The sequence below is a fragment of the Solanum lycopersicum genome, chromosome 9 (genome assembly GCF_036512215.1).
Source record: "Solanum lycopersicum chromosome 9, SLM_r2.1".
Taxonomy (NCBI): domain Eukaryota; kingdom Viridiplantae; phylum Streptophyta; class Magnoliopsida; order Solanales; family Solanaceae; genus Solanum; species Solanum lycopersicum.
Genome location: NC_090808.1, coordinates 17040309 through 17053527, shown reverse-complemented (window position 1 = coordinate 17053527; position 13219 = coordinate 17040309). Strand labels below are relative to the sequence as shown.

The 13219-nt window shown below is 37.9% G+C and overlaps 1 protein-coding gene across 1 annotated transcript; it reads right to left on the bottom strand.

Moving 5' to 3' along the window:
* Positions 1–11952: 11952 nt before the first annotated feature.
* LOC109121066 (uncharacterized) lies at positions 11953–12531 on the bottom strand. Its single transcript, XM_019215545.1, has 2 exons — positions 12161–12531; positions 11953–12037 (listed from the first exon to the last, which is right to left on the bottom strand). The coding sequence occupies exons 1-2, from the start codon at positions 12529–12531 to the stop codon at positions 11953–11955; spliced, it is 456 nt and encodes a 151-aa protein (XP_019071090.1).
* Between the last annotated feature and the right edge of the window lie 688 nt (positions 12532–13219).

Sequence of the window (13219 nt, the reverse complement as noted above, 5' to 3'; positions counted from 1 at the left end):
GGTCATTATAATAACTTAATATATAATTATAATCTGATTTTTTACATTGAGTTGAATAAGTCAAAAACAATTCCCACAAAAAGGGCCGCACAACTCCCACTAGGAGTGTGCTTTTTTAACACTCTTAATTCTTTAATTTACTCCTAAAAACGTTTTCATCCTTATACCACACTTTAAATACAGAATATGAACATAAAAATCACTATTCGAAAAGTGTTCTTTGCTGCATCCATAAAAAACTAAAGGAAGAGTTCGTACGCCTAAGTGTTTTAAGTAAAGAACTTCACTTGCAAACAAGAATAAAAGCTTGGAAGAATGGTTTGTGCGTGGGATGGGGCGTGTGGTTGTGTCTGGTTCTTAAGGCTTGAAAGGTATGAGTTTTCTTCTCTCTTGGTCCCTTTCCCAAGATTCCCTTAAGGTTCAGTTTAAATCCAATAGAAAAACTAAGGTTGTCCCCGTTGTATGCCCCTGTCATTAGATCTTATGAACGAATTGATGCATGCGTTTGTATGATTTCTGGTAGATTTAACAATAATTGTGATTGTGTGAAATGTGTGTGTTTCGTACTGTGTATGAATTGTTAAGTACGTCCAAATATTGAATGTCATATGATCACCAACATGCTGATTTTCCTTAATTTGTATTGTGACGGTTCACTTGAAGAAAATTGTAAGTCATGTGATATGAAGTGTTGTGTGTTTTAACATGCAAAAAGAATTTGTGATGTTCATGAATAAGAAAGTGAAACTAAGGTCCATAATTAATTATTTAAAAGTATATGTAAAACTATGAGTAAAACGCCTAGACTAAGTGTAAGAAAGTGAATACAAATTAGATATTAATGGAACATGGGTTCGACTAGTTACTTGTATGGATAAAGGGAAATAGTTGCTGCAATTTAGCGGTGAATCTCGGTGACCTTAAAATCCTAGCACTAAAAGAAGAAGTCTTAATGTAAAAGAAAAGAAAATAGGGAGAGAGAGGGGATTCGAACCCAGCTAATTTAAAGAAGCCTTAAAATAAAAGAAAAAGAAAATAGTGAGAAGGAGGGAGATCGAACTTGGCTCCTTGGACAAGGGTGTGAGATACATACATCTCACACCAAATAAAATAAATAAAAAAATAAAATTCTGCCCAAGGGGTTCGAACATGCGTTCTCTTGGCTGAAATTGTGAGACACATAAAATAATAAAAAGGTAAAGCCACTGGGATTCGATCTCAGATCCTCATGGCTGAATTTATGGAGACATTTAGCACTTTAAATATTCAAAAATAAACTGCTGCCCAAGGGATCCGAACATGGGTCATCTTGGCTGCAATTTTGAGACAATAATTAAATAAAATGCAACAACTAGGGATTCAACTTGGGTCCCTGGGATGAATGTTTAAAATGAATAAGTCGTAAACAACATATCTTAGATTATCATGAAACACTTATCCAAATATGAGTAACCCAAAATGGGTATTACCATGTGTAAATGGTAAGACTAAGAAATGAACATTCACGTAATGAGGTGAGTAATTATATTATACTATGATGTTGATGAAAATGTGACAACATTATAAGAGGCTAAGATGAATTGTGAGACAAGTTTCAAGAAAGCCTAAGTAAATGTTACCAAACGTACTCACCTATGGGAGTGTAAAATGATGTAGAGTGAAGTCTCAAGCATACTCCAAAAGAAAGTGTTAAGAATTGATTCATAGTTAATATGTAAATAAAAGAGTGACTACATGATAGGATAGTGTAAGTGAGACAAGCTACATCTACGACTAAAAAGAGAATGTCACTAAATGCAATTTCTAAGAGAGCATATCTATGTTAACCAAAAAACATATAATGAAAGGTGAGTAAAGATGAAATGAAAAGATATAAAGAAAGAACAGGGTGGCACCACAATGTGAGGCTAGTGCAAATGAGACAAGTTGTACCTACGCCAATATAAGGTAAGCAAACGTAGTCACCTAAGATAGTGTTGAACATTAATAGACAAGTCTCAATCACACTCTCTATGTAAGTTTAAGGACAATTCACACTTAATACGCAAAGAAGAGACTATAAATCGTCTAATGAGCTATGACTGCCTCATGCTTGAAGCAAGATTCAATGATGTATGAGTTGAATGTTAGTAGGAACCTTAAACGGAGCACCGATACGCTAGCTATGAGTGGTGATGCCTTCTTTCATAAAGGTGGAGGTTCATGTAATTCTCACGATATGAGACTGTCCACCAAAGTTTGTATGGGTCTACCTAAATCTCCTACTCTTTGAACTATGCTGCCAACATAGGGAACTAGCCAGTGGTTTTACACCTAAGCGAGCTAGGGATGTTTTGGTTTCACCTTTGCCTGTGACTCCACCTCTTTTCGGTGTGGGGAAGACATCGAATTTCATGATTCTCACATGATCTATGTTGGTTTAAGGTGAAGTTCCTCAAAGTATGAAAGATAATGACATGAATGATACTGAATATGTATGTTCAAGACAATCAGGAGGAAAAATAACAGTAAGGTAATGACAGTAGGTCATTCTTGGTAATTGAACTTCATGATCCTAATGAGAGTGTTAAACTTCATCCTATGTATAGCTGGTATTTATATCAGCCTAGGAATGAATGAAATGAATAATGTGATGTAGGTATGAATGAAAGAAGCAGACTCTGTGTTTGCTAAAGAAGCATTCCAAGTTAAGGTCCCATTTGTTAAGCCCTCATTTGGGGAGTCCTAATGTTATTTCCGTGATTCCAATGTCTCATGGTATATAAACAAATTATATGTGATATATGTATGTGTTATATGATATATGTTATGTCCCGGGTGCAATATGAAAATAATAATGATGCATGTTACTCTCATAGGATGACTTTCCTAATCTAATTTAACAAGTACAGCTGACTTGGCTTTCCATAATTCATATCGTTAGGAGAGAGATCTTCTTAATCATGCATGCCCTTTGTTTGTACTTGCACACACCTATACTTAATACAAGTGTGTACTAATCCTTTACATTATACTATTTTAGCTGCAGGTTCATGAGGGTGTTGAAGAAATTCATTGCAGCTTTTCAAACATCAGAGCTTTTCATCCGAACCTAGTATGTCCTCACGCATTCGAGGATGCCTGCCGTTATATGTATAGCTTAGTAATAGGTTTAGGCTAGTGAAGCATGTTCCACTAGTATTTCTTTCCTATTTGGTTCAGACTTATGTAATGGTGCCATTTTTGCAATTGTTTCTTATGATAAGACTATTATTTAAAGGTTTAATAATCGTTTATTAGATGGTTGATACACATGAGTAATGAATTTCTTTATATGTGTATGCATACTATTACTATGAAATCTATGTACACTTCAAACAAAACAAAAAGTTTCAAATTTTCTTCTTAAATTAAACGAATGAATGTAATGACGACGTAAGTAGTCTTGTCTGCGACCTTTGAGACGTCAACGATGCTGGTTTTGGCTAGGATCTATACGCCGGTCGTGAGAAAAATGGTATCAGATCATTAGGTTAAATATCCAATATATCAGGCTTAGGTCAACCACATGATGTAGTTTCTAAGCTATGGTAGTGAAGTGCACCACTATCATGAATTCGAGACTGCATAACGTTTAGAAAATTTTCCCTTCTTCAAATCTTATCGTGCCTTGTGAAATTTTGTTACTTGGCATTAAGAGCGTATCTAACATCAACTCTGGTGTTTCAGAAATATGAATACAAGGAGAAATAGGCAGAGGGGTTGGAGGAGCAGCTACTGGGGAAATCAAGTTCCTCCATACGTTCTAGGTGCTTGAATGGAGATGCCTATTAACCCAGCTGGGTTGACAGTTGGAGAAGTGAGGACAGACCTGGCACATATGGCCAAAGCAATCACTTTACAAGCTCAGTCTATGACATTCTAGGCAGAGACACGAGGTGTTCCCAGAGAGAACCCACCTGCCAACACCATGTCTAGGAGGTTAAGAGACTTCACGAGGATGAATCCTCCCATTTACATTGGATCAAAGACAGCGGACGATCCCCAAGAGTTTGTGGATATGATCCACAAGGTAATTTGTGCGATGGGTTTGACTAATGTGGAGAAGGCTAAGATTGTATCCTACCAGCTTATGGATGTAACTCAATCTTAGTATAAGTTGTGGCAGGATGGCAGGGCTTAAGAAGGAGGTCATATAACTTGGGATCTTTTCAAGATGGCTTTTCTAGAGGGGTTCTTTCCAAGAGAAATGTAGGAGTCTAGGGTTGAGGAATTCATTAAACTTAAGCAGGGCTTGATGTCAGTCAGGGATTATGTCACGACTGGAGTGTAGACCCTATACGAGACCGGCATCGTTGACCACTCAGAGGTCACAGACAAGCCTACTTACATCATACTTACTTCATCTAGGTTAATTTCAGCAGAAAATTTGAAACTTATTGTTTCCAGATTCGTAATTGTTCACCATCAACAATCTAACATTAACATCATCAAATGAAATAAATAGTTTAATATTGAAATAAATGTATGCTTGCCAAAATGGCACCAATACAATGTCTGAACAAAATGGAAAGAAATGCTAGTGGAACATACTACACTATATCAGTACTATAACTAATCTAGAATATAATGGGCAAACATCCTCGAATGCATGAGGGCGTACCAAGTCCGGATAGTTTCAGTGTCAACTTGTAGCTCTTGCTCCACCTGTGCTTGCACCTAAAATTGTAGAGTTGTATAGGGTCAATACATGAATCTAGTAAGTATGAATATATGCAAACACACACCAAGGACATGCATGATTAGGAATAGCTCTTTCGTAACAACATGATTATGAAAAGTCAAGTCACTGGACTTGCAAAATTTGGATTAGGAAAGTTAGCGAGCTTTCCAAATTTGATAAGGAAAGTGAGAGAACTTTCAAAATTTGCGTTAGGAAAGTCATGCCATGAGAGCAACATGCATCATCTTACTCATTGTATTGCACACATCACATAACATCTAGCACATAGGACATGACATATCTCATATAGCACATAACATTTTTCATATTATTCGTTCATATGCCATGAGACCTTGGAAACATTGACTTGACATCAAGACTTCCCGAAAATGAGGTTACAACATATGGGACCTCAACTAGGGAGCCTTCTTTAGCAAACACTGAGTCTTCTTCATTCATTCTTACGTACGTCATTTCATTTCATTCATAGGATAGTGTAAAAACCATCTATACCTAAGATCATTTTTCATATTATTCTAGCTCACCTGTTGATTATCCTATCCTAACTTCTTTGGTATCGTTCATTTCATTATGTGCATCATTTGAGTCTGACCTCATTAATTCATTGTGAACTTAAACTTTAACCGACATAAATCATGTGAGCATCATGAAATGTAGTGTCTCCCCCATACCGAAAAGAGGTGGAATCACCAGCCAAAGTGAACAAAAACATGCTAGCGTACATGGTAATGGAACCCCGCCAGAACACTATATTGGCAGTATAGATTCAATGATTAAGAGATATAAGGAGAGTTAAACTTGGCATGCCGGAAAGTCTCATCTCATGAGAGTTACGTGAACCTCCGCCCTTTCAAAAACAATGAATCATTGGTCATAGCTGATCTAGCGGTGCTCATTATAAAGTTCCATTACATTCAACTCATACATCATGGAAGCTGGCTTCTAGTATGAGGACATCATAGGTCAATAGATGATTTATCATCTCATAATTAGTATTAAGTGTGTTAACCTCAATACATTCATTAGAGTGTATTAGAGACTAGTCTATTCATTAACTTTACACTCTCAAAGGTGAGTACATTTTTGTTAACATTTACTTAGGCCTATTTGAGATTGGTATCATCTTTTACATTATCCTCATATTATGTTGCCACCATATTCATTAACATTAGCACATTTTATCTTCATACTTACTCACCCCATTATACGTTAATGTTCATTTCATCATATGCCAATGCACTTGGCCATTTAGTGTGTTTCACACACTTACTTAACCCTTCAAGGTTTTCATCATTTCAATGTTTATCTCATCATTTGTATGTTCATTTCATCCTTTCTTGTTTCATTTTATCATGTGACAATGAACTTTTCCATTTAGTGTGTTTTACAATCATAGTTAACCCATCTAGGGTTACATCATTTCATTACATACATCTTATGTTCACCTATTTTAAACGTATGCTATACTTATGGGTTATACATACAAGCCATGAGGCTTCATTCATCGTTCGTTTAAGTGATTCATATCTTCTATGATTATGTGGTAGAAGACTTATGTATATTGTATGTATGCCAATATCTCGATTTTAATCTAAGTAGGCAACGTTATTCTTGAATATTTAATTTACGTATGGCTTATGTATCAATACTGAATTTGGTCAAGGGAACCCAATTTAAATCCTTTAGATAATACTTATATTTTTTTATTTACTGTATTTCGGTCCACACGGCTTGGGGACTCAAGATCGAGCCCCAACACCTTCATTTTAATTTTCCCTTAGTTTTTCTCTTCATTTTTTGCTCAATGGGATTGAGAGGGTGTGGGATCGAATCCCCACAACCTCATTTTATTTTAATTTTTTTATTTAAACTCTCTCTCTCCCTTGTCCGAGGGGTTGTGGGATCGAACCCCCACAACCTTTCTTTATTTTCATTAATATTTTTCACCTTGAATCTGCCTAGGAGATCATGGGTTCGATCCCTACGCCTCCCATTTCTTTTTCTTTCATTTTTCTTTGACTCTCATTCGCTGCCTAGAGGTCATGGTTTTGATTCCCACGCCTCATATTTATTTATTTATTATTTTTTTTGTACTTCACTTTTCAGCCAGAACACCAGAGATCGAATCCTCTTGACCCCCATTTCCCTTTTTGCGATTTTAAGGCATTGTACGAGTGAGGTACCGAGTTTGAATCCTTGTGACATCACCTCATTATTCACTCAATCAAATTTCAAGATTTGTTCATCTACATTTAGCCTAAACTAAACATGTAAGTTGATGGAAATTTTGTCACATTTCAGCTCACTTTCATCAATATTTTAACTTGAACTCATAGAGTAATTCGTAGACCATTACACATGTTTTGGGGTGCATTCTTCGTAGATTCGTTAAGCAAAGAGATTGTTACTTAAATCAGATCCATTCCATCTTTTATGAGCATCACGATTTACATAGGTTTATGCACGTAAAATAACAACCACAATGTTACACATTTTTGAGCCTCAAGCCGAGACTATAGTCATAGTCACATTCTTGCACAAACATGCACATAGAAGAGAAAACACATAGGTTGTCATTCATACTATTTCAAATACACAAACATAAACATATTAATCACGAAAACATAACATACACCTAAACCTACAAGAAATCATACCCAACATAAGAACAATTGGGAGCTTGTGACAGGGACATGGAACAGGGAACAACCCTAGTTTTCAGACTGAATAATCTGAACCTTAAGGGCTCTCTTGGGAAAGGGACCAAGAGAGAAGAGAACGCATAACTTTTTGACGTTAAATCCTTGAATTTCTGTCCAAAAAAATTCACCCAAGATCACGTCCAAGTCCACTCAATGTCAACACCGCTCGACGGACAACCTCCCTTTGCCTAACGTGTGATTAACATTTGTTTTCTTGTGATGTCGTGTGAGTTCTTCAAGTGTTAAGAACTTGGTTTACTTTTATGTTCTTGAAAGTTACATTGGAAGAGAGAGATCATGAAATAAAGTGATAGAGACGTGAGAGACAAAGATGGGCGTGGGAGAGAAGAGTTTTCTTAGGCTTAGAAGACTAGTTTAGGACTTAGTCAAATAAGGTGTTATTTAATGATTGAAAATATGGTTTCCTTTTATTTGATATCAGCTAATAAATAAAAGATCTAAATAAAAACATAAATTAAAAACAAATTTAATTCATTGCTTCTACCTAGGTTCGAACTCGGGTGAAGCAAGAGTTCACTTCTTGGGCCAATTCTCGGCCCTTTCTTCCAAAATACCCCTCTACCTTATTAATTAAATAATTAAATATATATGTAGGGTAATTACATTACTACCCTTACCCTAGAAAAGACCATTTTATCCCTACAAGCTCTAAACCTGAGATTTTCCCTTTTCAAGACTGGTAAAGACTCATTCGAGTAAATCTTCGTATTCGTGAGCTCTACATGGCTGGACCCAACCTTTTCTAGCTCAAATAACTTCCTAGGTTTGTTGGCTTGGCTGTAGAAAGGGTTCAGAGGTTTGTTTTTACGCGCATCGATCCGTGTGAACTTTGTCTAATCATATGCATACTAGACACATTAAGCATTATTTGTCTTATACAATTTTAGGGTTGTTATATTATCCCCATTTAGGAACATTAGTCCCTGAATGACACTACTAACTATTTTGGATAATGCCAAACAGATCATAACATAGTTACTATAAACAATCAAGCAATAGCAACAAAAAATGGAGAGATAAGGAAAGTTATAATTAAGAATAGGGAGTCTACCACAAGAGCGAAAAAGATGGGGGTAGGGATCTTATATCGGTCTCGGCCTCCCAAGTAGAACCTACAACAAGATTACTCGTCCGAAATACCTTCATTGTGGAAATCTCCTTGTTCCTCAGCCGTTTGACCTATTTGTCTAAAGTATCAAGAAGTACCTCCTCACAAGGCAAATTTTCATCAAACTCCAAACCTTCAAAAGGTAGAATTGATGTTGGATCGTCTAGGCACTTCTATAAAATAGAGACATGGAAGACGGGATGAACAGAAGCTAACTCCGCAGACAATGTCTACTCATATGGCCGAACATACCTCAGACTCAACTTCCCCTTCCTACCAAACCTCATCACCCCCTTCATAGGTGATATCTTTAAATAGACCTGGTCACCATCATCAAACTCTAAGCGCCATTTTCTATTATCTGCATAAGACTTCTACCCACTGTAACCAATAGCAAACATGTTCCTAATCACCCTGATATTCTCTAAGGACTCATGAATGATCTATGGACCCAAAAAGGATGACTCTCCAACCTCGAACTACGCAACTGGAGACCTACACCTCCTACCATACAGGGACTGAAACAAATCCATCCCAATGCTAGAGTTATAACTATCATTATACGACAACTCTGTCAAAGGCAGATGGTTATCGCAACTACCATTGAAGCCAATCACACACGCCCTCAGCATCTCCTCCAATGTCTCAATGGTGCGCTATGCCTTCCCATCAGTGTGAGGATGAAAGAAAGTACTAAGTTTGACCTGTGTGCCTAAGCTCTTGTAGAATGATCTCCAGAAATTTGAAGTGAACTAAGCTACTCTATCTGGAATGATAGAGAAAGGAACCCCATGACATCTCACAATCTCATCAATGTAGAGTTTCGTATAATACTAGGCTCTGTAAGTACACTTCACATGGATAAAGTGGGGAGACTTAGTCATCCTGTCCACCATAACCCATATGGAGTCATGCTATCTCCTAATCTTCGGAAGAAAAACCATGAAGTCTATATTAATGGCCTCCCATTTCCAAGTCGGAACCTCAATAATCTGAGTAAGACCGCCAGGCTTAAGATGTTCTGCTTTACCTGTTGACAATTAGGACACTTATCCATAATATGCAATGTCCTTCATGCTATCCCACAAATAGATCTGTTTAAGATCATGATATATCTTGGTGGAACCTTGATGTATGGAATACCTGGAACCATAGGCCTCTGCAATGATCCTGGTCCGCAAATCATGCACATCTGGTACACATAGCCTGTCCTGGTACCTAAGTATTCCGTCATCTCCCAAAGCAAAAGACTCATTCATCTTAACAAACACTGAGTCCTTCAGATCCATCAACACAGGGTAAAGATGTTGACCCCCCTTGACTTCAAATACTAATGATATTAAGAACTAGGATGAACTGAAATACCTCCATTAGTAGAATCAACCAACTGCACACCCATTCTGGGCAGTCTATGTATATATTTCACCTATTTCTTTTTCTCATCCTCAACGTGCGATGTACTTCCCATGCTCATCCTACTCAAAGCATTAATTACAACATTAGTCTTACCCTAGATGCATAACAATAAAAAGTGTAATTCTCACCACATTTAGTCAAAGTTCGCACCGGGGCTGAAGTGAGTCTATCCTTGAGCTCCCGGAAAGTCTTCTCACAAGCCTCCGTCCATTAAAACTTGGCCTTCTTCTTAGTCAAAGTTGTCAGTGCGGCACCAATGGAAGAAAAAACCTCCACGAACCTGCAATAATAACCAGCCAATCCCAAGAAGTAACTAATGTCTGTGGGAGTAAGAGGTTTTGGCTAGTTCTTAACATCTTCAGTCTTCCTGGGATATACCTCCACACCTTTGTCGAACACAACATGACCCAGGAAGGTCACCGATCTAAGCAAGAATTCACACTTGCTGGATTTGGCATACAAATGATGTTGTGTAAGTACCTACAAGGTTCGTAGAAAATGTTTTTCATGCTCTTCCTTGGTCTTAGAGTAGATGAGAATGTAATCAATAAATACTATGACGAAGGAGTTAAGGTATTCATGGAAGACTCTGTTCATGAGATCCATAAATGCAATATGTGCAGTTGTGAGACCAAAAGACATAACTAAAAACTCATAATGACCATAATAGGTACGAAAAGATGTCTTTGGAACTTCTTCATCCCTAACCCTAAGCTGATGGTACCCTGAAAGAAGATCAATCTTGGAGAAGAAACTAGAGCCTTGGAGTTGGTCGAACAAGTCATCTATTCTGGGAAGTGGATACTTATTCTTTATAGTAACTTTGTTTACCTACCAATAATCGATACACATTCTAAGGGTTCAATCATTCTTTTTCACAGAGAACACTAGAGCGTCCCAAGGGGATATGCTCGGCTGTATGAAACCCTTGTCAGTGAGATCTTTTAACTGCAGCTTCAACTCTTTGAGTTCAGCTGGGGCCATTCTTAAAAGAGGAATGGAAATTTGTTTAGTACTGGGTTCTAAGTCAATAACAAAGTCCATCTCTCGAGGAGAAGGAACTAGAGACAAATCATCAAGAAATACATCTTCGAACTCATTCACTACAGGCACTGAGTCCATGAAAGGAATGTGATGATCTAAATCATTAAAACTCACAAGATAACATAATAACCCATTGTACATCATTTTATTGGCTTTAAGATTCTAAATCAAAAGATTAGGACGACTCGAGTTGTATTCTCCAAAATTAGGCCTTCTTCATTCGGGAGACGATGCAAGCATAATAACTATGAATCTAGTCCATTCCAAGAATAACATCAAAATCATATCTTGGTAACTCAAGCAAGTCTGCTTCCATATCCTTCCCACATACAACTATTGGGAAATCTTTGTATACTCTAGCAGTTCGTACATTTTCTCCTAAAGGTGTACTAACAACTATAGGATCATGCAGAATATCAGACAATATCTCAAAAGTGAGAGCAAGCAAAAGAGTTACAAAGGAAAGCGTAGACCCTGGATCACGTAAAGCATAAATAGAAGTTGAGAATAATTGCAGCATACCTGTGACCACATCACCTGACTTCTCTTGCTCTTCCCTGCCTTTCAGGGCATAGAACATGTTCCTCTTAGGAGGCTCAGCTGCTGTTACATACTGAGGATTAAACCTAGGCTAATCATTACTTTCATCCTTATCTCTGTCTGTGGGCAGTCTCTAATCATGTGTCCACTCTTACCACACACGAACTAGGCATTAGTGCCTTGTTTTCACTCTTTACTGTGACCACGACCACGCTTAACACATTTCTTTCTGGGACGCTGCATCTCACCTCCATTGCCCTTCCTTGGCTCGGGTCATCCTTCTCTAGGTGTTGTACTCCTCTTAGAGTTAGAGTTCGCTGAACTCTGTTTCCCCTTTTTAAGCTAGGCTGCTCAAGGATGCCAAAATTGTTTTTGTGGCCTCCACTGATGGGACCTGCCTAATCTTGAGGCTTAGGCCTCCTAGCATCACGAATGCCCCACTTTTTGCTGTTGTCCTCTACATGTTGAAAATGCACCATCAACCTGGAGAGGTCCAAATTATAGTGGAGCATCACAAACCGACACTACTCCTCCAGATCTCCGTTGATTCCTATCAGGAACCTGCTCATCTCATCCATGCAGTTACATACACGGGAAGTAGCATACCTGGATAGCTTAACAAACTTCAGGGAATAATTCCTGACTGTCATGGATCCCTGCTTATGGTTGATAAACTCCTCAACCTTGGCCTTCCTCATCTTTCTGAGAAAGAATCTCTCTAGAAAGGCTGTCTTAGACAGCTCACGAGTGATCGAAACTCCACCCAAAACTCGGCTCTCTTGCCATATCTTGAACAAAGTCTGTGCAACATCCTTTATTTGATAGGAAGACAACTTTTCTTTCTTAGTATCTGTGGCCCCAAAATCCACCAAGATCTTACTCACCTCATCCACAAAGTCCTGAGGATCCTCCGAACTCTTAGACCCTGTGAATATAGGAGGATTCAACCTTGTAAAAACTCTCAACCTGTCAGCCATTCTGCGAACATGTGGGTTCTCCCTCTGAAAATTCTTTTGGTTGACCTTTCAGTCATTGCCTAGGCCTTCATAGTGATTGTCTGTTCCATCTGGTCCAGAGATGACCGCACTTCATCATCAGTCAACCCTGCAGTATCAACCGGCATAGCCGCTCCTTCAGGTGGAGCCTGGGGTGGAACCTATTTGCCCCCAGCAGTTGCTCCTCCTCTCCTTTGAACAATTGTTCTCCTAGTATTAATTCTTTGAAAATAACAAGGATTGATGTTAAACACGCTCATAACACCTAGAAAATCAGATATTAAGAAAGAAACGATAAGACATAGAAACTAATCAATGTGGTTGATGTGGACTTATTCTCCTCGGAATTTAACCTAGTGCTCTGATACAAATTTTGTCACGGCCGGAGTTTAGAACTCAAACTAGACCGGCATCGATGAGTTTTCAGAGGTCGCAGACAAGCCTACTTACGTCATTCTTACTTCGTCTAGGTAAATTTTAGAAGAAAAACTGAAACTTTTTATTTCTTAACATATATACTAATCATTCTATACGATTCATAATATTTCACCTTCAACCATCTAACATTAAGATCATCACATTGAAGAAAGAGTTTAATATAGCGCTAAATGTATGCTTGCCAAAATTTCACCAATACAATGTCTGAACGATACAGAAAGAAACGCTAGTG

Bases quoted from the DNA above. Each gene is read 5' to 3' on its own strand.
- LOC109121066 (XM_019215545.1), bottom strand. From the start codon at position 12,531: ATGGCTGACAGGTTGAGAGTTTTTACAAGGTTGAATCCTCCTATATTC. The intron at 12,038-12,160 runs GTATGCTACTTC...GGACCTCTCCAG, and splicing joins AAGTTTGTTAAGCTATCCAG to GTTGATGGTGCATTTTCAAC.